Source organism: Salmo trutta, chromosome 16, assembly GCF_901001165.1.
Source record: "Salmo trutta chromosome 16, fSalTru1.1, whole genome shotgun sequence".
NCBI lineage: Eukaryota > Metazoa > Chordata > Actinopteri > Salmoniformes > Salmonidae > Salmo > Salmo trutta.
The window spans coordinates 35,025,525-35,052,322 of record NC_042972.1 but is presented as its reverse complement, the minus strand read 5'-3'; the positions used below and the strand labels follow the sequence as shown (position 1 = coordinate 35,052,322).

The window sequence follows — 26,798 nt, the reverse complement described above, 5'->3', positions numbered from 1 at the left end:
AGACATGTGTAGGTTTGTCAGCACTAGAAGAGGAGTGGGAAGTTACTCTCACTAGCAAGGCCCCAATGAAACCAGTGTGTCATTAGTGTCATCATCATATCTCCATCCAGGTCACCCGTGATACAAGTCAGTATTTGACATCATCCATGTCTGAGGACGTCAGGAGATGACGTGGAAACCGGCCACTAGGGGCAACATTGAGTGCTGTTACCTTCAAGTAGGTTTTAGTTTTGATAGTGCATTGTGGACAGGGATGGCGGAGGGGCGTAAGCATCTGCCTCTGATTCCAAAGGTTCCAAATTCAAATCCATCAATAGAAAGTTGTTTTTGATATGTTTGTTTTAAGCCTAACCTTAACCCTTATGTTAACCATTTGGAGTTCATGCCTAACCTTAAACACTTGGAAATTTGACGTTTGGAACAACTTGGAAATGTGACGTTATAAGCATGGATGAACATCTAATTCTGACGTGAGACTTGGTAGCATATGTCATATATCTCACATGTCAACACATTGCCATAAAACAGCTGACCCTTGGGCAGGAGACAAGCGTCACCCGATAGCAGGCCTACCTACTGCTTAGTGCCAATGAATAATGCATTTCCCCGACTGACTGACAGGAACCCTAAACATGGCAGGGTCAGAGTAAGTCACACAAACAGGGTAAGAAATAGGCCTAGCTAGGTCTATCAATGGACATCAATTCCAGTTTGTATGGAGATAAGAGTGAGGCGTGTTTGTGTGCCTGTGCAGTTGGGGGTGAGTTGCGTCTTGTGTGAATTCAAAATGAGGTGTGTGTCTGGGGTCAGGAGTGAGGTAATTAGGATGGGGATATGAAGTGGTCATCAGACCATGGGTGACTCAGGGTATTGTAATCCTCTAGACACACAGTGTTGCCACTACCATGTCCATCTTATCTGAGTGGACAGCTTTCAAGGTGCCTGTATTTACAAGAAGCTATCAGGGCAGTGGAAAATGTAAATTAGATAGGGGCTTTGAGCTAATACATACAGCCAGGCTCTATTTCTGCTGGCTAATGTTAACGTCATCAATGCTGCCTGACCCTCACGTCATTGCCAGCTGGTCACTGACAAATACAGATTACTGGACACATTTCATCCACACACACTTGCTGTAACCACAGACAAAAGGGGTTAGTTATCAGTAGCTATATTTGCTGTAACTGTCTCCTTTAAATACACCACGTCTTGAAAGGGAGAGGGACGTATGACATTTCTATCAATATATCCATGGAGCACTGAAGATTGACACGAAAATGTCTTATTCATTCGACCTAAGAATCCACCAAAGTGGTTTGTTAGTTAGCTACTACTACTCCCAGGGCGCAACCAAGCTAACTATCTAACACCACTGACTTTCATCTCAGCTTGAATACCTAACTGCAAACTAAATGCAAGAGAAGCCAATGATAAAATGTATGCACAAGGCGAGGAATATATCAAGGGACTGATCTGATAGCTATGCTAACTTTAGCTAGCTAGCCAACTAGTGATGTTGGGCCATTGGCGCATCATTCAGTGGAGAATTGTCAACCTTACCTTGGTCTTGACATGGTCCATGTCCCACGCTGGCCGAAGCTGCTTTATCAGCTTCATTGCTCCATCCGTTACATTATTTTCCTCCACGAAAATCGGGAATTTTCGAATTACCGGCGACCCAACAGGCACGTGTATCTCAGTCTCCATAATGTGGTTTATTTTCCGCTTCGAATTATTAACAGATATTTCTGGAATTCGGGACATATAAAAAAAAAAAAAAATAGCCAACAGTTGTTTTATGAGCTGGTTGGTATAAACGGCTAACGTTGGTTAGCAAATGAGCTAGCTAAACCAGGGGCTTGTCGGTGTGAAAAGCAACGGCGCTGATGAAGAAGATGCAACTACCGGTGAGATCCTCTTCGGTTTTCTCAGGAGCCGGTTAGTCCACGACACGATTTCCTCCGACTTGGCACCGCCCTCGCGAAATCATCCGATGCTAGACACGCACACCGGCGGGCTCGGAGAATGACAACCAACGATTTGTGTGACGACAGCACTCCAGCCCGCGGACGGAGCACGCACACTTTTTCAGCCGAGTTTGTCCGAGTGGAGCCGAAGAGCGCCAGAGAGTCTTCTACAGCATTATGGTTTCCAATCATATACAATGAGTCATTATTAAATAACACGAGAGAGGCAGCATTTTTAACCTTGAATGAGGACCTACTTTGGATCAGAAAGCCCTCGCATGTCATTGTTTTTGCACAACATTTTAGGCTTATTGAGTAGTCACAGGCACTGGACATAATTTGGTGCGGGGCGCCCCCAATTTCATCCAGTGGGTGTCAGTGTTGTAATGCAAAAACCAGGCGATTACCAGTGCAAGCAATGTTATTGCATTCAATATACAATGGGGTTTGAAATTATTGACACCCTTAGTAAAGATTTAGCAAATACTGAGCTAAATTATATGCCAAAAATTGGGAATTTATATTATTTTATACTAAAGCAATTGTTTAGAGAAAGAGATTTTGTTAAAAAAGGTAGGAGTCAAAATTATTGACACCCCTGTTTTCAATTCCTTTTAATACCTCACCTTGCGAGGATACGGGCAATGAGCCTTTTTCTAAAATGTTCTATGAGTTGGAGAACACATTGTTAAAGATCTCAGAACATTCCTTCATATAGAATTCGTCCAGATCCTTGATATCCTTCATCTGCGCTTATCAACTGTCATCTTCAATTCGTTTTAAGTCCGGAGACTGAAATTATTATCAACGCCTTTACAATCACTAAATCAATCACAGATATATACATACACTAATTATATATACTTTAAATGAAATAGATTTTCCTGTTTTACAGTGCATTTGGAATGTATTCAGACCCCTTTACTTTTTCCACATTTTGTTATATTACAACCTTATTCTAAAATGAATTAAGTAAAACAAAATCCTCATCACTTGTTTGACAATCAGATCAAAATGTCATGATTGGTTGTGTTCATGACACATTAAAACGTAATATTTTTTTTATTTTTTTTTTTACAGTTAAATGACATGTCTTTACTATAAATCCCATAAAAAAGGATGTCCTGTTTAAAAGATTGTGACCGTCCAAATGCCACGGTATAATTCCCACTCTGGATGGCACTTTCAAGGGAATTTACTGCTGTATGCTAATACCCTTATATTCAATTCTGGCCTTGAATGCAAACACTGTAATAAGACTTTTGGAATTGATTTATGATTTATTTGCACAGGGAAATGTACCAAACTGAAGCTGATGCATTTCATGCGTTGAACTTATTATATTGAACAAATCCACCTTTCATCGATTAAGTTTCAAAATGTTATGGCCCCCCTAAACTGGGTTTGTGCCCCACATTGGCCACCCAATTCAAAATGTTCTGGACATGCAACTGTGTGTGTGTGTGTGTGTGTGTGTGTGTGTGTGTGTGTGTGAGAGAGAGAGAGAGAGAGAGAGAAAAGAGCGAGAGAAAGACAGTTAGTGTGTATGTCAGTGGCGGCTGATGGGGGAGGACGGCTCATAATAATGGCCGGAATGGAGTAAATAGAATGGTATCAAATGTTTTTATATGTTTGATTCCATTCACTCCATTCCAGACATTATTATGAGCCATCCTCTCTTCAGCAGCCTCCACTGGTGTGTGTGTGCACAGGTACCTGCACGGGTGGGGCATCTCAAAGCTTAAATGCACCAGCGTTCCATGAATATCTGAGCCATGAGGAAATGTTTACATTCCCACACACTCTCCTTCTCTCTCTCTCTCTCCTTCTCTCTCCTTCTCTCTCTCTCTCTCTCTCTCTCTCTCTCTCCTTCTCTCTCTCTCTCTCCTTCTCTCTCTCTCTCTCTCTCTCTCTCTCTCCTTCTCTCTCTCTCTCGCTCTCTCTCTCTCTCTCTCCTTCTCTCTCTCTCTCTCTCTCTCTCTCTCTCTCTCTCTCACACAGTCACACTCACACACAATGAAGCAACTCCTCCATTCTAAACTAAACTCAGTTGTCCCTCTCCACGCCCTACCCAATTTCCCATGTCAAAGTGCATGTTGACACACACAAATCCTAATTTTGATAGATTGTGAGTCTGAATGGGTGTGTTTGGGAAGTAGTGCATCTCTGCCTCTCGACATGTCTTGAATGGCTCATTTACACACATGCAATTACACTGTCAAACACTAGGTGACATACCAACTCAAAGGCTCATGCACACACTCACATGCACACACACATGATCACATAATGGCTGACCCACAAATGCAAACACACTTTTAAAAAGACAAAGATAAAAACACAGCACACACACACACTAACACATCTAACTGACTGCACAGCTGTGGTAAAGGGTGAGTGCACGGTACACACACAAACACACGCACATTCGCACGCATGCAAGCACACACACACACGCACATCCACACACACACACACACACACACACACACACACACACACATCTAACTGACTGGGGGATCTAACTCTATTGTAGAGTTGACAGATGGTCTTTAGATGGTGCTCAGTTAATGATTAGCTATTTCACCACTTAATCAGAGTACCATTAATCTGTCACACACACACACACACACACACACACACACACACACACACACACACACACACACACACACAGGGTTGGTAGGGTCATTCACTGCCTACATTTACCATGGCACAGTCAGTTCAACCAGGTACATGCTGTCCATTTTATACAAACCACAGCTTTCTTCTATTATCTAGAGAGTCAAGGACTGATTTATAAAGCCAATGTTAGAGACATTTTGTATGTTAAACCAAATGTGTATAGAACTTTTTTTGGTGATTTATTATCCTATAGAAATTGTATGAAAACTGTTTTATTTATGTGTAATCTCCCTTTAATTGTTATTTCGACACCAAGTGGCCAAGTGCGGGTTTGCTGTTTGAGGTGTATTTAAAGGCGTTGAGATAGTGTCACTAACATGTGATAGGAGCCTGCTGCTAGAAAGATGCCTTAAGATACAGTTTTCAACTTTTGTAATGGCGTCAAACAATGTCACAACATTCTAATAGGCCACTTCCTTTACACACCTTTACAAGGACTGTTTCAACGCGTTTCCAAGAAAAAGCATGAGATATAATTTATTGGTTGAGTCAAACCTCATATTTATTGTAATCAGAAAATGTCTAGGTTTGTCACAGTTCCTTTGTTGGTAAGTGTTAATGATGGCAAACAAACTCCAAAAGGCCCAACAGTTATTAGGGTAAAAAGGAGGAACTAAACAGAAAATCCAATGGTATAAATCCCAACGGTATAAACAACAGGATACGGTATAACCACTTACTAACAAAGGACCTGTGTGACAAACCTGGACACTTTGTGAGTACAATATATATGATGTTTGAGCAAATACATTTTCTTGGAAATGCCTTGATGCAGTCGTTGTAAACAGAGGCGTCATGCCCATAGGGGCCACGGGGGCACGTACCCCCTCAGCTCTGTCCTGTTTAAATAATAATAATAATAATAATAATTTTAGTTGTTGCTTCTCTGTAATACTACTAGCCACCTAGCAAATTTATGAATTTAGCCAGCCCAGATAGGTTCCCAATCTCCCAACCTCATAACTAGCTACCAAGAAGCCATTTTAGGCTATTAATCAAGTTAGAGTAGCTAGCTTGTCTTATTATCTTAGACTTTAGAAAAGCAAGCAATAACTAAATATAGTGAATAAGATTTACATTCCATTCAATCTTTTACCCAGATTTTAGCAGATTGACGACCCACCCACTCTGTCTGCCGAATTCTTTGTCTGCTGTTTTCCTTAATAGGATGTCGGTGGGCAGAGCCACGAGGGTTGTCAGCAAAATGGGACACACCTGGGCTCTGGTGTGTCCCGGGGATAAATACACCTTTACCCCATTTATTGAGGAGACTCTCTCCACGCAGTCACATTGTATTTTTGGTTGTGGCATTTTGCACCTCTCAACACCCCTCACCATCTATGCACGCATCCACTCACTTGCACTACGTATTACTAACTACACACACCATTGTTAATTGTATATAGTTTAGTTAATAAATATATTTTTGTCATTCCTTGATCTCTGCGCTGTCTCCCTTTTTGTTACGGGCTACGAGCCGGTTCGTGACAGCAGAGGTGCAGAGAAGCATATTTAATTTCTTTAAAAAACGAATCAACAATCAGGAGAATACAGACAGCGCAATATGTATGCTGAAAAATAGATGAGGGGTGGGGTTGGGGGTGGGGGGGTTCTAAGCTGACATATGGACTTGTTTTAAGGTCATATTAGTGGGAATTTAGCTATTTGATTTAGAAATGTAGGACCCCTTTTGGTATAAAAATATATATATAGTACCAGTCAAAAGGGTTTTCCTTTATTTTTTACTATTTTCTACATTGTAGAATAATAGTGAAGACATCAAAACTATAACACATATGGAATCATGTAGTAACCAAAAAAGTGTGAGATTCTACAAATTAGCCACCCGTTGCCTTGATGACAGCTTTGCACACTCTTGGCATTCTCTCAACCAGCTTCATGAGGTAGTCACCTGGAATGCATTTCAATTAACAGGTGTGCCTTGTTAAAAGTTAATTTGTGGATTTCCTTCCTTCTTAATGCGTTTGAGCCTATCAGTTGTGTTGTGACAAGGTAGGGGTATTTATACAGAAGATATCCCTATTTGGTAAAAGACCAAGTCCATATTATGGCAAGAACAGATCAAATAAGCAAAGAGAAACGACAGTCCATCATTACTTTAAGACATGAAGGTCAGTCAATGCGGAAAATGCCAAAAACGTTGAAAGTTTATTCAAGTGCAGTCACAAAAACCATTAAGCGTTTTTGATGAAACTGGCTCTCATGAGGACCGCCACAGGAAAGGAAGACCCTGCTGCAAAGGATTGCAGAAAATAGTAAAAATAAAGAAAAACCCTTGAATGAGTAGGTGTGTCCAAACTTTTGACTGGTACTGTAAATAAAAAATATATTGATAAAATATTGAATTTGGCCTTTACTACTTCACACCATAGAAACGCATTTAATAACACATTTATAAATGTCAAAAAGGACAGTCAAAAAATGTATCATAAGGTTTTGAAGTGCCTCTGTCCTATATCTAGAAGATGTAAAAAAGCTCAGGAAATATTGTAGCTTTTTTTTACACATATTTACAGTAACACCCCTCCAGACCATCCCCCCAGCCCAGTCAGGTCACCCGTGATACAAGTGAGTATTCGACATCCATCCATGTCTGAGGACGTTGGGAGATGACGTGGAAACCGGGCACTAGGGGCAACAGTGAACGCTGTTACCTTCAAGTAGGTTTCGGTTTTACTAGGGCATTGTGGACGTGGATGGGGATAAGGATCTTCCTCTGAAACCAAAGGTTGCAAGTTCAAATCCAGTTTTTGAGATTTTTGTTTTAACCCTGTCCCAAACGTTAACCCTTACGGTAACCATTCAGAGTTAATGCCTAACCTTAAGATTTCAGAGTTAATGCCTAAACTTAACCTTAAATATTTCAAAATTTGATGTTTGCAACAACTTTAAAATTTGATGTTTGAGAAACATGGATGAACGAACATCTAATTCTGACACGAGATTGTGAGAGTTAGTTGCCCAGCCATCCTCACATACTTTGTGGCCCCTCAAGTTTTGGTGGTGCATGAAACCCCTGCTTGTAAAGGTTTCTAAAGGAAGTGGCTTATTAGAATGTTGGGACATTGTTTTAATCCACTGTAGCCACTGCTAATACGTCACCAGACTGAAATATCAAGTTTTACAGAGTAAAGACAAACTAACTACAGTGGTTTCACACAAGACTAGCATGCAATTTCACGTACAATCATATCTGAGCTGGGTATGACAATGCAGACAAATATATGTCTAATGCATAGCTAATCAACAAGTCTTTACACAATACAACACTTTAAAACAATCATCCTGTCTGTAAACATGTTATAAGGCTGTCCTATTGAGTATCAAGGCATGCTAATGTTATACAAAGCATCTGCCAAGCTATGTTGGCCATCTGGACCTTACAGAGCTCTGGACTTTTATAGGGACCCCTTTTCACTAGTTCCTCTGTATGCCTTTATGTCCTGTACCCCCCCCCCCCCCCCCCCCCCTCTTACCCCATGAATAGCCCATGCTCTCTCTCTATTTCTCTCTCCAACTCTCTTTCTTACTCTTCTTTAACACACTCTGCCATTTCAACTTGAACTAACTTCTTCCTCCCTTTTCCTTCTGTCTCCTGTCTGTCTCATTTATTTTTCTCCTATCTATCCTGAACCTGCCAGAATGGGGATCCCACCTCATCCACACACTCTGCTTCAGAAGGACTCCAACCCAACCTGCACTGCTTAATCTCCATCTCCCTTTCTTACCCCCCTCTACCCCTCCCTTTGTTTTCTTGTTGGTTTCAGTGATTTAAGTGTAATGACATTTATGAGCTTCATTCAGTTCAGTCCCAGTCTCATGTCTCTCGCATGCCACATGTGCTGATTTAAGGCCGCTCCTATAGGAGAGAGTCACAATACAGGATCAGTGATCTAGATGGACAAGGAAAGGAAGCAAGTTAAAGACATTCTCCAGTACTTTGTATAATTATTAGCTTGTAGTTCTGAAAGTAGCACTCACGAGCCAAAAGTGGTCCCTTAAAATTGGTACTACATCACATACAGTATATGCAGATTTCAGCACCACGTCATTGTTATTGTTCTCGCTCTCTGCTGTGTGTGCATCATGTGCCTCTTGCTAGCTGTCACTTAAATGGTGAGGGGCTGAAGCTCATTGGTTGAACTCGAATTGCTATGGGGCTGGCCCTTGTGGGAAAATGTAAAAACTAAAATGTAGGGAAAATGGCATAGGACAGCTTCCAGAAAAACAGTTGCTTTAAAATGTAGGATTTTGTGGCTAATTGAGGTAAGACAATAATTCTGCTCATACTGTAGATTATGCATGTATGAACAACACATTGACACACCCAGTCCACAGTGGGAGTTTTGAAAAATACTTAGTAGTCGCTAAAGTTCCGGAGTGTGTCTTTAAGGGACACAATCAACAAGTTCCCTCTCACACACACCCTCATCACACTGTGTAAGAATCTCCGACCTTGACATGACACAGTTTCCTGAAACACGGAGGGCATCAGAATGCGGTCGGTGTCCTGGAGTGAGTGTGTGTATTAGGATGTGTGTTGGGATGTGTGTTTGGTCATTGGCACTCTCCTAGGCTTGGGTCAGTGCACAGATATAGGGGCTCTGACTGAGGGAGGGGGCGAGAGGGGAGTGGGAGGGCAGCTATAGGGTCATTGTAACAACTTCAAATAATAAGCATGTGGTCGGTGAATGAGGGCGCGTGCGATTGTGTAGGTACATGTGTGTGTGTGTGTGTGTGAGGTCTGGGTGAGTGACCATGTGAGTGTTTGTGCATATCTTGAACTATTGTTGAACTCAGTGGGCCATATGGTAGTGAACACAAAGACTTAACTCAAACCCCATTAATAGACAGCAATAGCAATGGCGTCTTTTTGTAAGCACTAACGGAGGCTAACTCCGCTATGGCTTGGTGTTCAAACCCTATGGAGAAAAGAATGGGGTTTTTGGAGGGTTTTTTGATAAACGCCAAAAATAAGGTCTGTGGTAAACACAGGTTTAGGAGATCTTATACAGTACACTTTGTTCTAATTTATAAGGTAATCTTCATCAGCAAATTTTGAAGCATTTATGACATCAAAACAAGCACATAAAGCACATGAAGGCTTCATAATTCATAAAGGTCATGTTAACTGACTGATATTATCTCATAGAACAAAGCTTTTATAAGATTCCCTAAGCCTGTGTTAACCTCAGACCTTATTTTGGGCGTTTTTCCAAAAACCATACAAAAAAAACCCATTAATTTCCCTGCAGGCTTTGACCAACGAGCCATGGCTAACTCATTTCCATTTTTTAGGACTAGCAGCTAGCGAGCTCTATACTGTTAACCCTTACCCTAACTCCACCCCTTAAAGGTGAACAACAGGCCACATCCCCCTACAGCCTCCATCTTCTGCTCTTCTGACACACACACACACACACACACACACACACACACACACACACACACACACACACACACACACACACACACACTGCTCCGTTCTTCTTTCCCGACTCTTCTCCATCCCCATGCCCCCCTTCTTCTACTCCCTCTCCTCCACCCCTTCCTCCATTATTACCTCTTCGTTTGTCTTCCGTCCTTTCATTTGCAGCCCAGGCCTTTTCACCTTAAACAGACAGCAGCTGTGTGGTGAGGGCTTAGAGCCACTGCAGGCCTGAATGGACTGTTACTCTCCACTGGGTTGGACAAAGCTGTGCTTCCCCAGCAACACATCAGCTACAAATTAGCCTGCAGGCTCTGGGTCCTGCAGGAGGAGAGACCTGTGTGTGTGTGTGTGTGTGTGTGTGTGTGTGTGTGTGTGTGTGTGTGTGTGTGTGTGTGTGTGTGTGTGTGTGTGTGTGTGTGTGTGTGTGTGTGTGCATGCACGCATGTGTCCAGGCTGGGGGATCCTTTCATGTCTACCAACAGTGATGGGGTGGGGGCTAAGGGGAGGAGCTAGAAGTTGTTTTGGGACCACTGGTCTGGTACAGTATGAGTGACAGCTGGGAGTCAACAGGTTTAAACCCCGCAGGTTCTCTCTGACAGGTAATGGTTAACAGGCTGAAGGGGGTTTGCCTTTCCCTGTGGGTGGGCATGGTGTGTGTGTTTGTACGTGTGTGTGTACGTGTGTTTGTTTGTGTGTGTGTGTGTGTGTGTGTGTGTGTGTGTGTGTGTGTGTGTGTGTGTGTGTGTGTGTGTGTGTTTGTGTGTGCATGTTTGTGTACATGCATTCGGGAGTGTGTGTGGGGGGGAGTGTCTGTGTTCTGAACTGTAGCCCATCCCTGTACAGTAATGTGATTATCTTCTCAGAAAGAGCCCTGAGGCTGGGAATTACTGGCTGAATCTCCCTCGCTAGCACTATGGGACACCTCCCTCCTTCTTCTTTCTCTCTTTTTTCCACTTGCCTCTTTCTTTTTTTCTTTCTTTTTTTTCTCTTTCTTTCTTTCTTTCTTCCTTTCTTTCTTTCTTTCTTTCTTTCAGCGGACAACTCTCACCCCATTACCCCTTGAGAGAATCATTCATGATGGGACATGCATTGCACTGTAATTCTACCGAACTAAGTCACAAACTGATTAACCATGATTAACCATGTTAGCTGCCTTTGGATCCAATGGTGATTTTACTTACAGATCTGTGATCTCACTTAGCTCTTTGTCAGACCTTTCCCATGTCAGAGATGAAAGGAAATGCTCTGATGAATGTCCAGTTCAGTAAACCCCCCCACATCCAGGTAAACATTTACATTTTAGTCATTTAGCAGACGCTCTTATCCAGAGCGACGTACAGTAGTGAATACATACATTTCATAAATTTCATAAATTTCATTTCATGCATTTTTTAATTTTTAAAAATTATTATTATTATTTTTTGTACTGGCCCCCCATGGGAATTGAACCCCCAACCCTGGCGTTGCACACACCATGCTGGCGTTGCAAACACCATGCTCTACCAACTGAGCCACAGGGAAGGAGAGATGGAGAGACTGAGGGATGGAATTAGACAGAGAAAGGTATATGGAGCTACTGCATGTCTTCACTTGTCCATATAAAATAGGGCATCCGTTGATCTTGTCTTTGTGTGAGTGTGTGCTTGAGTTGGTGTGTGTGTGTATTTGAACATGGGTGGGTGTGTGAGGGTCTGTGTCCGTGTGTGTGTGTTCTTCTCTCTGAGATGCCAGATAGCAGAGTGTCTGTGATTATCAGGGGATGTAATACTGTAGATGTAGGCCACAGTAGCCCGGACCAGACCTCTGACATCACCCACTAGATGTCCTGCCAGACACAACAACAGTAAACAACACTACAGTAAACAGGCCAGGCGGACGGACAGATGTCCTGATCACTGGAGGGAGGTCACAAAACAGAAACAACTCCATATTTCAGTCATTTAGCAGACACTCTTATCCAATTAGGGTCAAGTACCTTGTTCAAGGGTACATCAACAGATTGTTCACCAAGTTGGCTCAGGGATTTGAACCAGTGACCTTTCAGTTTACTGGCCCAATGCGCTTAACCACTACGCTACTTCCTATAAAAAGGTAAACAGGATGGATTTGCTATAACAGACTCCAGACTCTTAATAAACCCATATTCAACTTCAGCTTCCTTTACAAAGTAGAAAAATAAAAAAAATGTGATCAAAGTGTGTCTAACGTCACACTGAATCTGAAACTGAAATTGAGCTGAAGAAAAGGAACTCCACTGGCATACTTTTAGAAGTAAAGACAAAACAAGTGTCGCTGAGTCAAGGAACAATGAATGACTTTATCGCAGCCAGGTGACTCACCTCTCACAGACTTGTATATTAGGTACAGAGGTGTGTTCGTGTGTGTGTAAGGTGTGCCTCTCTCTTATCTAATGACCCTAGCACTATAGGGAATTTTTTCCTGGTAAGGTTCATTCCATAGGTGGGATGTTACAGCAAACACATTAAGGCTGAAATTAGAGTAGGTTGTGTGAGTGTGTGTGTGTGCACTCATGCACATGCATGTTGTAGCTGTCAGGTATGTGATGAGTAGACATGAGGGTGAGGAAAGGTATTTCCGCTCAGAGGTGATTGGTGTCCTCTGGGATTCACTGGAAGTTGGAGAATGTGTGTCTTACGTTTAGCTGAAAGAATGTGTTAAGTTTAGCTGAAAGTGTGTGTGTGTGTCTGTGTGTGTGTATATGTGTGTTGATTGGGTGACAGTGAGTGTTGGCGTGTGTCTCTCTGATGTGTTCGGTTATCAGGTGTCCTGTGAGATTGTCGCACCCTGAGTAGAAGTGACTAATACACAGGTTGTAGCACTGAAACAAAAAACCTCATGACTCAATTAGCTCTATTCTCTTTCTTTGAATGGAGGGACACCATCTCTGTGTGTCACACATTTAGGGACAAGGACACTATGAGATCCAGGTTTGTTATCCAATACACAACACACACACACACACATGCATCATGCCCGTGCTCGTGCATGCTCGTGCCCCCTCGGATTTGTCCTGTTTAAAAATGTTTTTGTTGTTTCTCTGTAATACTACTAGCCACCTCGCAATTTTATGAAGTTGGCTTTAACTAGCCCAGATAGGTTCCCAATCTCCCAACCTCATAAGTAGCTACTAAGGAGCTTTTACCAAGATTTTAGCAGAAATGCAGGGAAGCACATTTCATTTATTTAATAAGAACCATCAGTCAGGAGGATACAGACAACTCAAGAGGTATATTTAGATATGCAGAAAAATATACATATACAGTACCAGTCATAGGTTTGGACACACCTACTCATTCAAGGGCTTTTTTAAATGTTACTATTTTCTACATTGTAGAATAATAGTGAAGACATCAAAACTATGAAATAACACATATGGAATCATGTAGTAACCAAAAAAGTGTTAAACAAATCAAAATAAATGGTATTTTTGAGATTCTTCAAAGTAGCCACCCATTGCCTTGATGACAGCTTTGCACACTCTTGGCATTCTCTCAACCAGCTTCGTGAGTACAGTAATGCACCTGAAATGCATTTCAATGTGCCTTGTTAAAAATGTATTTGTGGAATTTCTTTCCTTCTTAATGCGTTTGAGCTAATCAGTTGTGTTGTGACAAGGTAGGGGTAGTATACAGAAGATAGCCCTATTTGGTAAAAGTCCATATGTGTTATAGTTTTGATGTCTTCACTATTATTCTACAATGTAGAAAATAGTAAAATAATGAAAAACCCTTGAATGAGTAGGTGTGTCCAAAATGTTGACTGGTACTATATATACTGCTCAAAAAAATAAAGGGAACACTTTAACAACACAATGTAACTCCAAGTCAATCACACTTCTGTGAAATCAAACTGTCCACTTAGGAAGCAACACTGATTGACAATAAATTTCACATGCTGTTGTGCAAATGGAATAGACAACAGGTGGAAATTATAGGCAATAAGCAAGACACCCCCAATAAAGGAGTGGTTCTGCAGGTGGGGACCACAGGCCACTTCTCAGTTCCTATGCTTCCTGGCTGATGTTTTGGTCACTTTTGAATGCTGGCGGTGCTTTCACTCTAGTGGTAGCATGAGACGGAGTCTACAACCCACACAAGTGGCTCAGGTAGTGCAGCTCATCCAGGATGGCACATCAATGCGAGCTGTGGCAAGAAGGTTTGCTGTGTCTGTCAGCGTAGTGTCCAGAGCATGGAGGCGCTACCAGGAGACAGGCCAGTACATCAGGAGACGTGGAGGAGGCCGTAGGAGGGCAACAACCCAGCAGCAGGACCGCTACCTCCACCTTTGTGCAAGTAGGAGCAGGAGGAGCACTGCCAGAGCCCTGCAAAATGACCTCCAGCAGGCCACAAATGTGCATGTGTCTGCTCAAACGGTCAGAAACAGACTCCATGAGGGTGGTATGAGGGCCCGACGTCCACAGGTGGGGGTTGTGCTTACAGCCCAACCCCATGCAGGACGTTTGGCATTTGCCAGAGAACACCAAGATTGGCAAATTCGCCACTGGCGCCCTGTGCTCTTCACGGATGAAAGCAGGTTCACACTGAGCACGTGACAGACGTGACAGAGTCTGGAGACGCCGTGGAGAACGTTCTGCTGCCTGCAACATCCTCCAGCATGACCGGTTTGGCGGTGGGTCAGTCATGGTGTGGGGTGGCATTTCTTTGGGGGGCCGCACAGCCCTCCATGTGCTCGCCAGAGGTAGCCTAACTGCCATTAGGTACCGAGATGAGATCCTCAGACCCCTTGTGAGACCATATGCTGGTGCGGTTGGCCCTGGGTTCCTCCTAATGCAAGACAATGCTAGACCTCATGTGGCTGGAGTGTGTCAGCAGTTCCTGCAAGAGGAAGGCATTGATGCTATGGACTGGCCCGCCCGTTCCCCAGACCTGAATCCAATTGAGCACATCTGGGACATCATGTCTCGCTCCATCCACCAACGCCACGTTGCACCACAGACTGTCCAGGAGTTGGCGGATGCTTTAGTCCAGGTCTGGGAGGAGATCCGTCAGGAGACCATCCGCCACCTCATCAGGAGCATGCCCAGGCGTTGTAGGGAGGTCATACAGGCACGTGGAGGCCACACACACTACTGAGCCTCATTTTGAGTTGTTTTAAGGACATTACATCAACGTTGGATCAGCCTGTAGTGTGGTTTTCCACTTTAATTTTGAGTGTGACTCCAAATCCAGACCTCCATGGGTTGATAAATTGGATTTCCATTGATTATTTTTGTGTGATTTTGTTGTCAGCACATTCAACTATGTAAAGAAAAAAGTATTTAATAAGATTATGTCATTCATTCAGATCTAGGATGTGTTGTTTAAGTGTTCCCTTTATTTTTTTGGAGCAGTATATATATATATATATATATATACATATATTTGTTTTCATAGAATTACGCATAATGAGTATAACTCTAATTGCAGGAAAATCTGTTTCAGGTGTTTGAAAAAAGAAAAACATCTCAACTTTAAGGAAGGGGGTACCCCCCCAGCCACCCTTACCTACTTGTAGAGCATGGTGTTTGCAACACCAGGGTTGTGGGTTCGATTCCCACGGGGGGCCAGCACAGAAAAAAAAAGTATGATATGTATGAAATTGTATGAAATGTATGCACTCACTACTGTAAGTCGCTCTGGAAAAGAGCGTCTGCTAAATGACTAAAATGTAAATGTTTGTGCCCCCCCAAATTTCTGGGTGCATGACGCCAATGCGCACACACACAGACACACAGACACACATACAGTATACACACACAGTTAGCTCTGCGCGGGTGGAGCCTAATTGTGTCTTGAAGGATTTCACCGCCCGAGTCCTGGCGCGCACAACACAACTTTGCTGTTGAGGGAGATAGAAGTCTCCACGCAATGTGAAGACACGACTTGGACGCCAAAGGGCTAATATACGACGAAACGTTATAGCATAATAAGGCCTACGTGAGTTTGATGGTGTATTTGAAACTTATTTGATATATACCTGCGTTTTAGTGGAAAGTTTGGGATCTCTCGCTCTAAGTGAATGAACTGGGAAAGCACTGTATTACAACTTGGATGAACAGGTTCTCTCACGCCCCGGGACATGTTTTAGCGGTGTTGGGTAGGGAATTATTTTATCATATAATTAGGTGGCAAAACACCTTCTCGTCTCCACCATGAAGAGCTCAAGAGGTACAGTAGCGACGCCATCTTTCCAGTCCTCTCCAAGGGCTGCGCGGCAGAGCGAGTGGCTGCGGAGCGCTCTGGCCCACCATCACTGCCCCGACCCCGGCGTGGAGAACGAAATAGTGGTCCTGGCCACGGGGATTGACCAGTACCTCCAAGAGGTCTTTCACCACTTGGTTTACCCCAAACAAGACGACGTGGTCTCGGCAGAGGACTTCACTGTGCTTTGCTCGGTGCTGGGGCTTGCCGGAGAGGAAAGTGAGACAAGGGATGGAGAGAAGGAAGAGGAGGGAGATGATGAGGACGATCAAGGTATTTGCTCGGGGCTCCCTCGCGAGCTGCCCTTTAGGGACTTCCATTCGCGGCTATGCGGTTATTTCCGCGTCCGAGAGCGCGATGGAACCGGACCAGGGGCCATGCGTCTCCCAGTTACAGAGGAGACAGAGCACATTGAGCGCGAGATCCGGCTTCGGTGGCCACGGGTCAGGCGAAGGAAATGTGTCAGTTTCGACCTCACAAGAGAACAAACCGGGAGGAGGCCCGCGCACAACCGTGAAACGGGTTCATCAGAACTACATCATAAAACAGGTAAGCAAATTGGCTATAGCATATGAACTGGATTCTAAAATGTCTGAACTGTTATGGTTGCAGGTTCAAACGCTGCTGTGCTCCAGCTGCCCTCACCCCTTAATTGCTACACTGTCTGCTGAGCTCACTCATTAGGAAGGAATCCTCATGTGTCATCTCCAATCGAGGACACTAACACCCGTCCATATGAACAATCCACATCTCTCCCACCTCTAGGCCAGACAGAAACAGAGTGTGTGGCTCTGAGGGAGCTGGTTGAGGACCTGCGCTCTGCTCTACAGGGCAGTGATGCTCGCTGCCTGGCTCTGGAAGTCGCATTACGACGACAGAGGGGCCCAGCCAGGCTTACCATGCACCACTCCAATGTAGCGACTTCAAACACACATACAACCTCAAACATATCAATTCCAAATGCCCAGGGACGAGAGAGGGCTGCACCTAACCCCCCAAAAGAAGTGATCCCAAATCCAAACCCCCAGGGCCGAGGGTGCGGGGTGGGGGAAGAGAGGGTAGCAGGGAGACGGGGCTCTAAAGACCCTATCCTCAGGGAGCTGCAGCTGATTCGCTCCTCACGTGACGGACAGCTGGAGGAGGCAATCAGGTTCAACCAGCGGCTGGAGGAGGAGCTTGGCTGGGCCTATGGGGAGGCTCGCAGGCTGGAGGGGGTGGAATCTCGTCTACGGCAGGAGAACGCTGAGATCAGGTTGGTTTTGATTGACTGATTTGTTTGTTGATTGGTTGATTGATTAATGGAATGGCTGGTTGATTGGTTTGTTGACTGACTGATTGATTGTCTGATTGACAGGCGGAGAACAGAAGAGGCAAGGGAGGCTCTCAGAGAGGGGCTCAAGAAGGTGAGACTGATCCAGAAACAGGCTCAGAACGTCCCTCAGCTCCAGAGCAGAGTCACACAGCTGGAAACAGACATTCAAGAGTACAGGTAGATTATACAACACCCCCGTCCCCAAGTCTAGGCCTGGAGGTCCACCACACTGGCACATAGGGGGCTGAATAAATGGGATTATGTTTGGTTAATATTCAAATCTATATCACATCACTGTAGCCTATATCACCAACAGCAACAACATAGCAACAACCCAGCATTGGTTCTGTCCTCATCACTGCTGATACAGTATATTAACTACATAAACGGCAATGTATTATTAATTGAGGACACATTTATGACTGTGTTGAAATGTAAAGTAGTCATTACATGGTAGTGGTATCTGCAGTGGTTTAACAGCTAGGCTAACAGTGAAGCTGTAATGCTCTCAGCATGAAACATAAGAGACCTTTACTACTGTAGTGTACACACTCACCAGCAACACACACATGCACACATACACAAACGTGCACAAACATAGTGATATTTGACACATACTGTGCCTAACCTTTGACCTCTCAGATCACAGTGCACCTGCAGAGGAAGCCACGCCTCACCGCCTCGAGAGCCCATGGAGGACACCTGCCTCCAGCGAGCGGTGGAGGGGAGAGCTGCCTCGGACGAGGAAGAGGAAGAGAGGGAGAGGGAGGAGAGGAGGAAGGAGGAGAGGGGGAGGGAGGAAGGACAGTGCTGCCTTTTGGAGGTGAAGAGGCTCATCAACAGACTGCACAACTGTGGTAAAGGGTGAGTGCAGGACACACACACACACACACACACACACACACACACACACACACACACACACACACACACACCTGTATCCGACTCTCTTCTCCTCTCTAGGTGTCAGAATACAACAGCCCACCACTTGCTACTCTCCCAGAACCTCCTCCTTGACAACCAGAACAATCTCCATGGCGATGACCTCCTCACGATCCCCAGGGGGCGGGGCCGCAGAGGTCACACTTATCAGGAGGAGAGGGAGACCGAGTTAGATAAGGTGAGAGAGAACTAGAGGGGTTCTTAGGGCCAATTCCATTTTTATTTAGCTCCCTTCAAAGAGAATGAAAAAAGTAAGACTTGGAATTGGTCCTGGAACATATAGAGAACTAGTGGCCAGTGGGAGGCGGTTATAGATACATTTCCTTGTTTACCATATCTGTAGTATGCAGCAGATGGTGTCTGTGAGAATACTTTAGATACAACTAATACTGTTTTAGCTCTATTCAAGCAGACTAATGGAAGCCTGTCTGTCACAGCTCACTATTTTATTGTGTATATATTATTATTTCTTCATTGACTGACTTCTACTTTTTCTCTCTCTCTCAATTCAATTCCATGAAATTTGCTTTAATGGCATGATGTAACAATGTACATATATTGCCAAAGCTTACTTTGGAGATTTACAATATTAACTCTCTCTCTCTCTCTCTCTCTCTCTCTCTCTCTCTCTCTCTCTCTCTCTCTCTCTCTCTCTCTCTCTCTCCTCTCTCTCTCTCTCTCTCTCTCTCTCTCTCTCTCTCTCTCTCTCTCTTTCTCTCTCTCTCTCTCTCTCTCTCTCTCTCTCTCTTCTCTCTCTCTCTCCTGTCAGAGGCACGAGGAGGTGGAGGGGTTAAGGTTGGAGGTTCAGATGGTGGAGACAGAGAGAGTACGTCTGTCACTTTTGGAGGAGAAACTGACAGACACACTAACACTGCTACTGCAGCTACGCATCAAGGTACACATATACTGTATACACAAGCAAGAACAGTAAACACAAACAGGTCCTTGGAACATTCTGACTGTTTGTTATATCAGCCTTTCTAGTTCTGGAGTGCCACCTGGTGGTATAGTGAGTGTAAAGACCTGTGTATGAGTCAAGCCTTTCCCACCCTGACATTTCTCGCTCATCCTCTCTGGGCAGGGTGTCTCTCGTAGGTCTCTGGGGAAGATGCTGATGGACACTCTGGATGTCTGCAGCAAGAGTGGACATAGCCCATCCCATGTGCTGCAGGTAGTCAATGCCTTCTGTGCCCAGCTTTCGTCCAATGAGCTGCTGCGAGATGGGGTAGGAGTGGGAGGGGAAGGTGACGGGGTAGGAGGAGAGGCACGAGTATCTGTGTCTACAAGCCAGAGACCCTCAAGCACCGCCAAACCCCCTGCTCATCTCCTGTTTAGACAACACACAACCCTCTCTTCTCCCCAAACTCCCCAACTCCCCTCCATGAACACTACATAACTGGTCTACAGCTACAGCACACTCCTAAACCTCCTTCTGATTATGCTACTATACCACTTCCTCTTGTATACCACTTCCTCTTGTATACCACTTCCTCTTGTATACCACTACCTCTTGTATACCACTTCCTCTTGTATACCACTTCCTCTTGTATACCACTTCCTCTTGTATACCACTACCTCTTGTATACCACTTCCTCTTGTATACCACTTCCTCTTGTATACCACTTCCTCTTGTATACCACGTCCTCTTGTATACCACTTCCTCTTGTATACCACGTCCTCTTGTATACCACTTCCTCTTGTATACCACTTCCTCTTGTATACCACTTCCTCTTGTATACCACTTCCTCTTGTATACCACGTCCTCTTGTATACCACTTCCTCTTGTATACCACTTCCTCTTGTATACCACTTCCTCTTGTATACCACTTCCTCTTGTATATCACACCCTCTTGTATACCACTTCCTCTTGTATATCACGCCCTCTTGTATACCACGTCCTCTTGTATACCACTTCCTCTTGTATACCACGTCCTCTTATAAAGGGAAAGGTAAAGGGGGGTACCTAGTCAGTTGTCCAACGGAATGTATTCAACTGAAATGTGTCTTCCGCACTTAACCCAACCCCTCTGAATCAGAGGTGCGGGGGCTGCTTTAATCGACATCAACGTCTTCGGCATATACCACTTCCTCAGGAGTAGGCCTAGCTATGACTGTAAATATGAGAGGAAGATACTACAGATACTACTATCTCTGTTGCTCTGGGGCTATAACAGTCTTTGTCTGTGTACTGCTACAGTGAGGGAAAAAAGTATTTGATCCCCTGCTGATTTTGTACGTTTGCCCACTGACAAAGAAATTATCAGTCTATAATTTTAATGGTAGGTTTATTTGAACAGTGAGAGACAGAATAACAACAAAAAATCCAGAAAAACGAATGTCAAAAATGTTATACATTGATTTTCATTTTAATGAGGGTAATAAGTATTTGACCCCCTCTCAATCAGAAAGATTTCTGGCTCCCAGGTGTCTTTTATACAGGTAACGAGCTGAGATTAGGAGCACACTCTTAAAGGGAGTGCTCCTAATCTCAGTTTGTTACCTGTATAAAAGACACCTGTCCACAGAAGCAATCAATCAATCAGATTCCAAACTCTCCACCATGGCCAAGACCAAAGAGCTCTCCAAGGATGTCAGGGACAAGATTGTAGACCTACACAAGGCTGGAATGGGCTACAAGACCATCGCCAAGCAGCTTGGTGAGAAGGTGACAACAGTTGGTGCAATTATTTGCAAATGGAAGAAACACAAAAAAACTGTCAATCTCCCTCGGTGAATGTGTTGGTGAAAGTGTTGTGGTCAGATGAGACCAAAATGGAGCTCTTTGGCATCAACTCAACTCGCCGTGTTTGGAGGAGGAGGAATGCTGCCTATGATCCCAAGAACACCATCCCCACCGTCAAACATGGAGGTGGAAACATGCTTTGGGGGTGTTTTTCTGCTAAGGGGACAGGACAACTTCACCGCATCAAAGGGACGATGAACGGGGCCATGTACCGTCAAATCTTGGGTGAGAACCTCCTTCCCTCAGCCAGGGCATTGAAAATTAGTCGTGGATGGGTATTCCAGCATGACAATGACCATAAACACACGGCCAAGGCAACAAAGGAGTGGCTCAAGAAGAAGCACATTAAGGTCCTGGAGTGGCCTCGCCAGTCTCCAGACCTTAATCCCATAGAAAATCTGTGGAGGGAGCTGAAGGTTCGAGTTGCCAAACGTCTGCCTCGAAACCTTAATGACTTGGAGAAGATCTGCAAAGAGGAGTGGGACAAAATCCCTCCTGAGATGTCCCACTCCTGAGATGTGTGCAAACCTGGTGGCCAACTACAAGAAACGTTTGACCTCTGTGATTGCCAACAAGGGTTTTGCCACCAAGTACTAAGTCATGTTTTACAGAGGGGTCAAATACTTATTTCCCTCATTAAAATGCAAATCATTTTATAACATTTTTGACATGCGTTTTTCTGGACTGTTTTTGTTGTTATTCTGTCTCTCACTGTTCAAATAAACCTACCATTAAAATTATAGACTGATCATTTCTTTGTCAGTGGGCAAACGTACAAAATCAGCAGGGGATCAAATACTTTTTTCCCTCACTGTATGTGTACACAGCAGATTTAGCCTTTCATCTCTGTATTTCTGTTCTGTTGTTTGTTACTAACATGGCACTTATGACACAATCATGATTATTTATGCACATTTATATATTTATACTAATGGGACAAGTTTGATTAGCAATGTATTATGTTTTTGTCTTTCTGTGTCATTTGACATGTTAGTTTAGCTTAAAGCTTTGTAGAGGAGCACACTAGTGTGATGACTGTGTATGTATGTCTTCTGATAGTACATTAGATACACTGCTTACTCTACATTAGGTACAGTACTTTATACTCTATTCATGATCAGATCTCTCATTGAGATTACACATCTTTTCACGTGACCCGGGAGACCTGATTTATAAACATGTAACATTCTAATTATTGCAGTTATTGTAGAGGACTATTAATACATTCATTAATAAAACCTCATAAAATGTGCATATAGTAGTATACTATGTGTTTTTTTTCTCTATACAAATGCATATCTACTGCGGTTGATTATAGGGACTCAGCTTCAGCTTCTACATTGTACTTAGTGCTCAATATGAGCTCAGAGCTCAGACATTTCTATCTCTCATATGACTGTGAGAACCAGGACTCAGGGTGTATGTGTGTCTTTGTTTGTGAAACAGCTGAAAGCACCAAACGTGAGTGTGTGAGCGAAAGAGAGAGGTATAAAGCTACTCTGACCTTGTATGATATCTGAGCAAGGCCACTCATTGCCCCATATCCATGATACATTTACATTGTATCCTCAGAAAAGCATAACCTCACCTGACACACACACACACACACTTGACATCCAGCTTTTAGGTTCTCTTAATTCAGGTATAGTCCCCCCATACAATCACACACAGTGACTCACAGAAGACTACAGCAATACAGTCCTTTATTTCCAGCAATTTATAAATTCCTGCAGATTGTGAACCCCACTACAGTTACAGGGTTACAGAGGGGGGACAGCAGGGGGAGCACACAGTTCCAAATACAGTGTATGCGTGTGTGTTTGTAACCAATATATCTGTATGGACATTTTGTGCTAGTAGTGTATGTGTGTGTGTATCTTGGAGATGGGGGTGAGGAATGGGGTTATAGAGAAATGATCAGTCCGTTATACCTCTGTGTTGTCTGACCACTAGTCTGCTCTAGTCAGAGCCTTCTGTTTACAATATCCATCTATTCATTTAGGTTCTGGCCTTAGTGATTCCCAACCACTGCAGTCATGCAGCCTCTCTCATAGACTATTTATTCATTCATTACAACATCAAATCAAGGTATGTCAGTTATTAATAAAAGCTAATTAGAGAGATTCTACTGTGGTGAGCCTAGCTCCTGATTGGTTACTATGTGTTGAGCTTGGCTCCTGATAGGTTAAGGCCTTCTATGTTTGGGTCCCTGCCCGAGGGCAGGGGATGTAAGGTGTGTGAGGTTCATCAGATATTAGACACCCACACTGTTGTTTGTTAGCCTAGGCGCTAATATACCGCGGCAGCGCTGAAGCTCTACTTGCTGGATACAACCCAAAAAAAGGATGAACAAAAAAATTAAATGAGAATCAATTACAAAAACATCAACACAGAACCGAGACAAAATTAAATGAAAAATAAACACCTTATTTATAGAATAAATATAGTATATACAATTTGCTTTGTGTGCATCTAAAAATAAATAGACAAAGCATTCCTTCCCCCTGAAGAAGTATTCACAACCTCTTATCCGTACTGGGGCAGAACGCTGGCACAGGTTCAGTAAGACAGCAGAGAGAACCCAGGTTCTAGATCCAGGGTTCCGCTTCAAGAATACAGAGGACAGGTTTTAGAATAGAATCTTGGATACAGGCTCTAGAATCCAGAAGGTATGTCATTCTAGAATCATGGACACAGGTTCTAGAATCAAGACAATCCAAATTCTAGAATCTAGAAAACACAGGTTCTACATTAGAATCTTGGATACAGGTTCTAGAATCTAGATGAAGCGAATAGTGAACAGCCTCGATCACCATCAGCACTGTCTCATATTCACGCATATGATAATGTCGCCCTCTGGTGCCTGTGTGTGTATATTACAGTACTTTCCAACAGTGACACTATACCCCACTGGGGCTGCCTCAATCATAAACATGACATAATCATTCTCTATGACTAACACATAAGATCACAGAAGGATTAAGAAAAATGATGAAGTTAAAGAATACATCTAATAACGGACACAACTTCCACTTTGTAAAATGTGTCAAACCTAAGAAGGATACATTATATTTTAAAGAGAAGGAAACTTAACTCATAATGCACAAGTTTTGCATATTGATGTTATGTGCCCTGCACATGCACTCTGCTGGCCCCTTAAAACAACATATAAATTGAACACCAGATAACAAAGCATCAGATGATAACACATGCATTTCACCATCAAGCTGGGCTCTGCTGCTTACGAGAATTAGAGTGTCTATACTGACAGTATGTAAATGTGGGTAGGATAGGAGGCCGTTTTGAAGCATGGTGTCTATGTGGCAGATATTGTAGGTCAGCTGCACAGTGTGTATGTACAATGCACAACAGACATTACAGAAGTGTGGTAGTCAGCATGGACAGGCCTTGAGTTGATTCAACTCAAGAAGATCGCTGACGTTGTTTGTACCATTCGAGAAAGCTTGAGAGAGTGAGAGAGACAGAAAGAGAGCGCGAGATGTTTGCATGATATTCCTAAGCAGGCAATATTGGTTTGACAATTCCTCCCTCAACATCCTGTCTTTCTTCACTAACTAATGAAGCCCATTAAAGCCTTGTAATGAGAACACACCAAACAGGTCTTGTCACTAAAGCATTAGGCAACAGCGTGATCAAGTGGACAACTTTCACCACCCTTTAACATATGCTCCTAAGTCCTTGCACTAGATAGGATGTCACCTGGAATGGCCTCTGTCTCAATAAGCACTCTGTCCCTACCCTCTGACCTCCCTCTAGCCTCCCAGTAAGGCCACTCTAACTTCAGTGAATCCAGTGATAAGCAGTGTGTAACCAACAACCTGCCACAAACAGATGGCCAGCCTGACAAACAAAGCACAATTTTCTGTCTAAGTGTTTGTGTGAAAACAAAGAAGAAACAAATTTAAATGAAGAAATGTCACAATCGTAGCCCTTTAGGAGGATTTAGGGGAGAACAAGGTGTTGAAACCTTGTTATTGAGCATTGAGGCCTCAAGGACCACCAAGGACATGGTTGGCAAGAATTGGGGTTGACTTTAATTCAAGAAACAACCCTCCAACTGAGTGTGAAACATAATGTGGCACCTGACCGTACGATCTGGCACCTCCTTGGTGACCTATGAAACATAATGTGGCACCTGACCGTACGATCGGGCACCTCCTTGGTGACCTATTAAACATAATGTGGCCCCTGACCGTACGATCTGGCACCTTCTTGGTGAGCTATGAAACATAATGTGGCACCTGACCGTACGATCTGGCACCTCCTTGGTGACCTATGAAACATAATGTGGCACCTGACCGTACGATCTGGCACCTCCTTGGTGACCTATGAAACATAATGTGGCACCTGACCGTATGATCTGGCACCTCCTTGGTAACCTATGAAACATAATGTGGCACCTGACCGTACGATCTAGCAGGACCTATGTCCATGGACTAGGTTGAGGTTGCCTCTTACCACTGATACAGGGCCAGTTATGTTATCATCCCTCCCCAATGGTTAAGGTTAGGATTTGGGAAGGGTAAACTGATTCTAGATCTGTGCTTAAGGGCAACTTCTACCCAGAGTTGTTAAAACTTCCTGTTTCTGTTCAGGTTAGTGTTCAGACATCCTTTGACAGGGCTGGGGGGTTGTTACCTAAGCAGATTCAGGTCTCTACATTCTGGTCCGGGCCCCTGTGGATCTGCCCCCACCGAATCACTACTCTCAAGGCAAGGCGAATTGAAAGGGTCCCTTAAAAATGTATTAATCTCTTTATACGTATAGCACTTGGTGATTAAGCATTCTAGGCTTGTGTGAGTTTTTTTGCTGTCTGTCTGTCTTCATTTAAAGTCTTTAAGATTGATCTCATCTTTACAAATGCTGCCAATGTGACTGGCCCAAGGGAGAATGTCCCCATTGAAAATAATGAGGATTCACCCGTCCAACAGTAAAACAGATATAGATTCATATCAAATTCACTATTAACAATAATAATCATAATCATCGTCATCATAATAACAATAAAAACAATAGTAGTAGAACTCTTATTTAGTCAAATAAAAATAAATGGCATAGTCTGTGACCCAGGGGGAGGGGTTTGAGGGGAGATTGGAGGTCAAGGGGTCAGGGTTGAGGTCTGGGTCTGAAAGTCATTCAGTTGTTGCGATGTCCAGAGGGAGATACTGTACAGTTCAGTTGTTCCGGTTGTTTCCGGTGAGCCGGCATTGATGCTGTGTATGTATGCTGTCCAGGTGTGTGTATTCAGTCTCCCACGTCAGTGTCTCTGTCTCCAATGAGCCAGAGGACATGGAAGCAGAGGGCCAGGAAGCCGGTCCCCAGCAGATCTCCCAGGGCCGTCAGGTAAGGAATAGAGAAGTTATCAGGGTTCATCCCCCTACTCCACATCCAGTGGACCATCCAGTCAGCCAGGTACAACAAGATCAACACCTAGAGACAGAGAGGGAGAGTCGTG

The 26,798-nt window shown here is 43.7% G+C and overlaps 3 protein-coding genes across 5 annotated transcripts in view; 1 reads left to right on the top strand and 2 right to left on the bottom strand.

The window, feature by feature from the left end:
- The window catches only part of LOC115150653 (ethanolamine kinase 1), a 32,055-nt gene extending 30,051 nt beyond the window's left edge, over positions 1-2,004 (bottom strand). Inside the window, exon 1 of the mRNA XM_029694155.1 lies at positions 1,561-2,004. Within this exon, the coding sequence (XP_029550015.1) occupies positions 1,561-1,764 (204 nt within the window). The 5' untranslated portion in view covers positions 1,765-2,004. The remainder of the gene's footprint in view (positions 1-1,560) is intronic.
- Positions 2,005-15,958: 13,954 nt separating this feature from the next.
- On the top strand, positions 15,959-20,164 carry si:ch211-112f3.4 (EF-hand and coiled-coil domain-containing protein 1). The gene is made up of 7 exons (XM_029694154.1): positions 15,959-16,874; positions 17,091-17,577; positions 17,680-17,814; positions 18,280-18,501; positions 18,601-18,757; positions 19,349-19,474; positions 19,661-20,164. Exons 1-7 carry the CDS (start codon positions 16,277-16,279, stop codon positions 19,973-19,975), a joined length of 2,040 nt encoding a protein of 679 aa, XP_029550014.1. The 5' UTR covers positions 15,959-16,276; the 3' UTR covers positions 19,976-20,164.
- A 2,844-nt stretch (positions 20,165-23,008) lies between these two features.
- Positions 23,009-26,798, bottom strand: part of LOC115150651 (solute carrier family 41 member 1) — a 53,077-nt gene continuing 49,287 nt past the window's right edge. For all 3 annotated transcript variants that reach the window (XM_029694151.1, XM_029694152.1, XM_029694153.1), the window contains exon 11: positions 23,009-26,773. In XM_029694151.1, the coding sequence (XP_029550011.1) occupies positions 26,588-26,773 (186 nt within the window). In that variant the 3' untranslated portion in view covers positions 23,009-26,587. The remainder of the gene's footprint in view (positions 26,774-26,798) is intronic.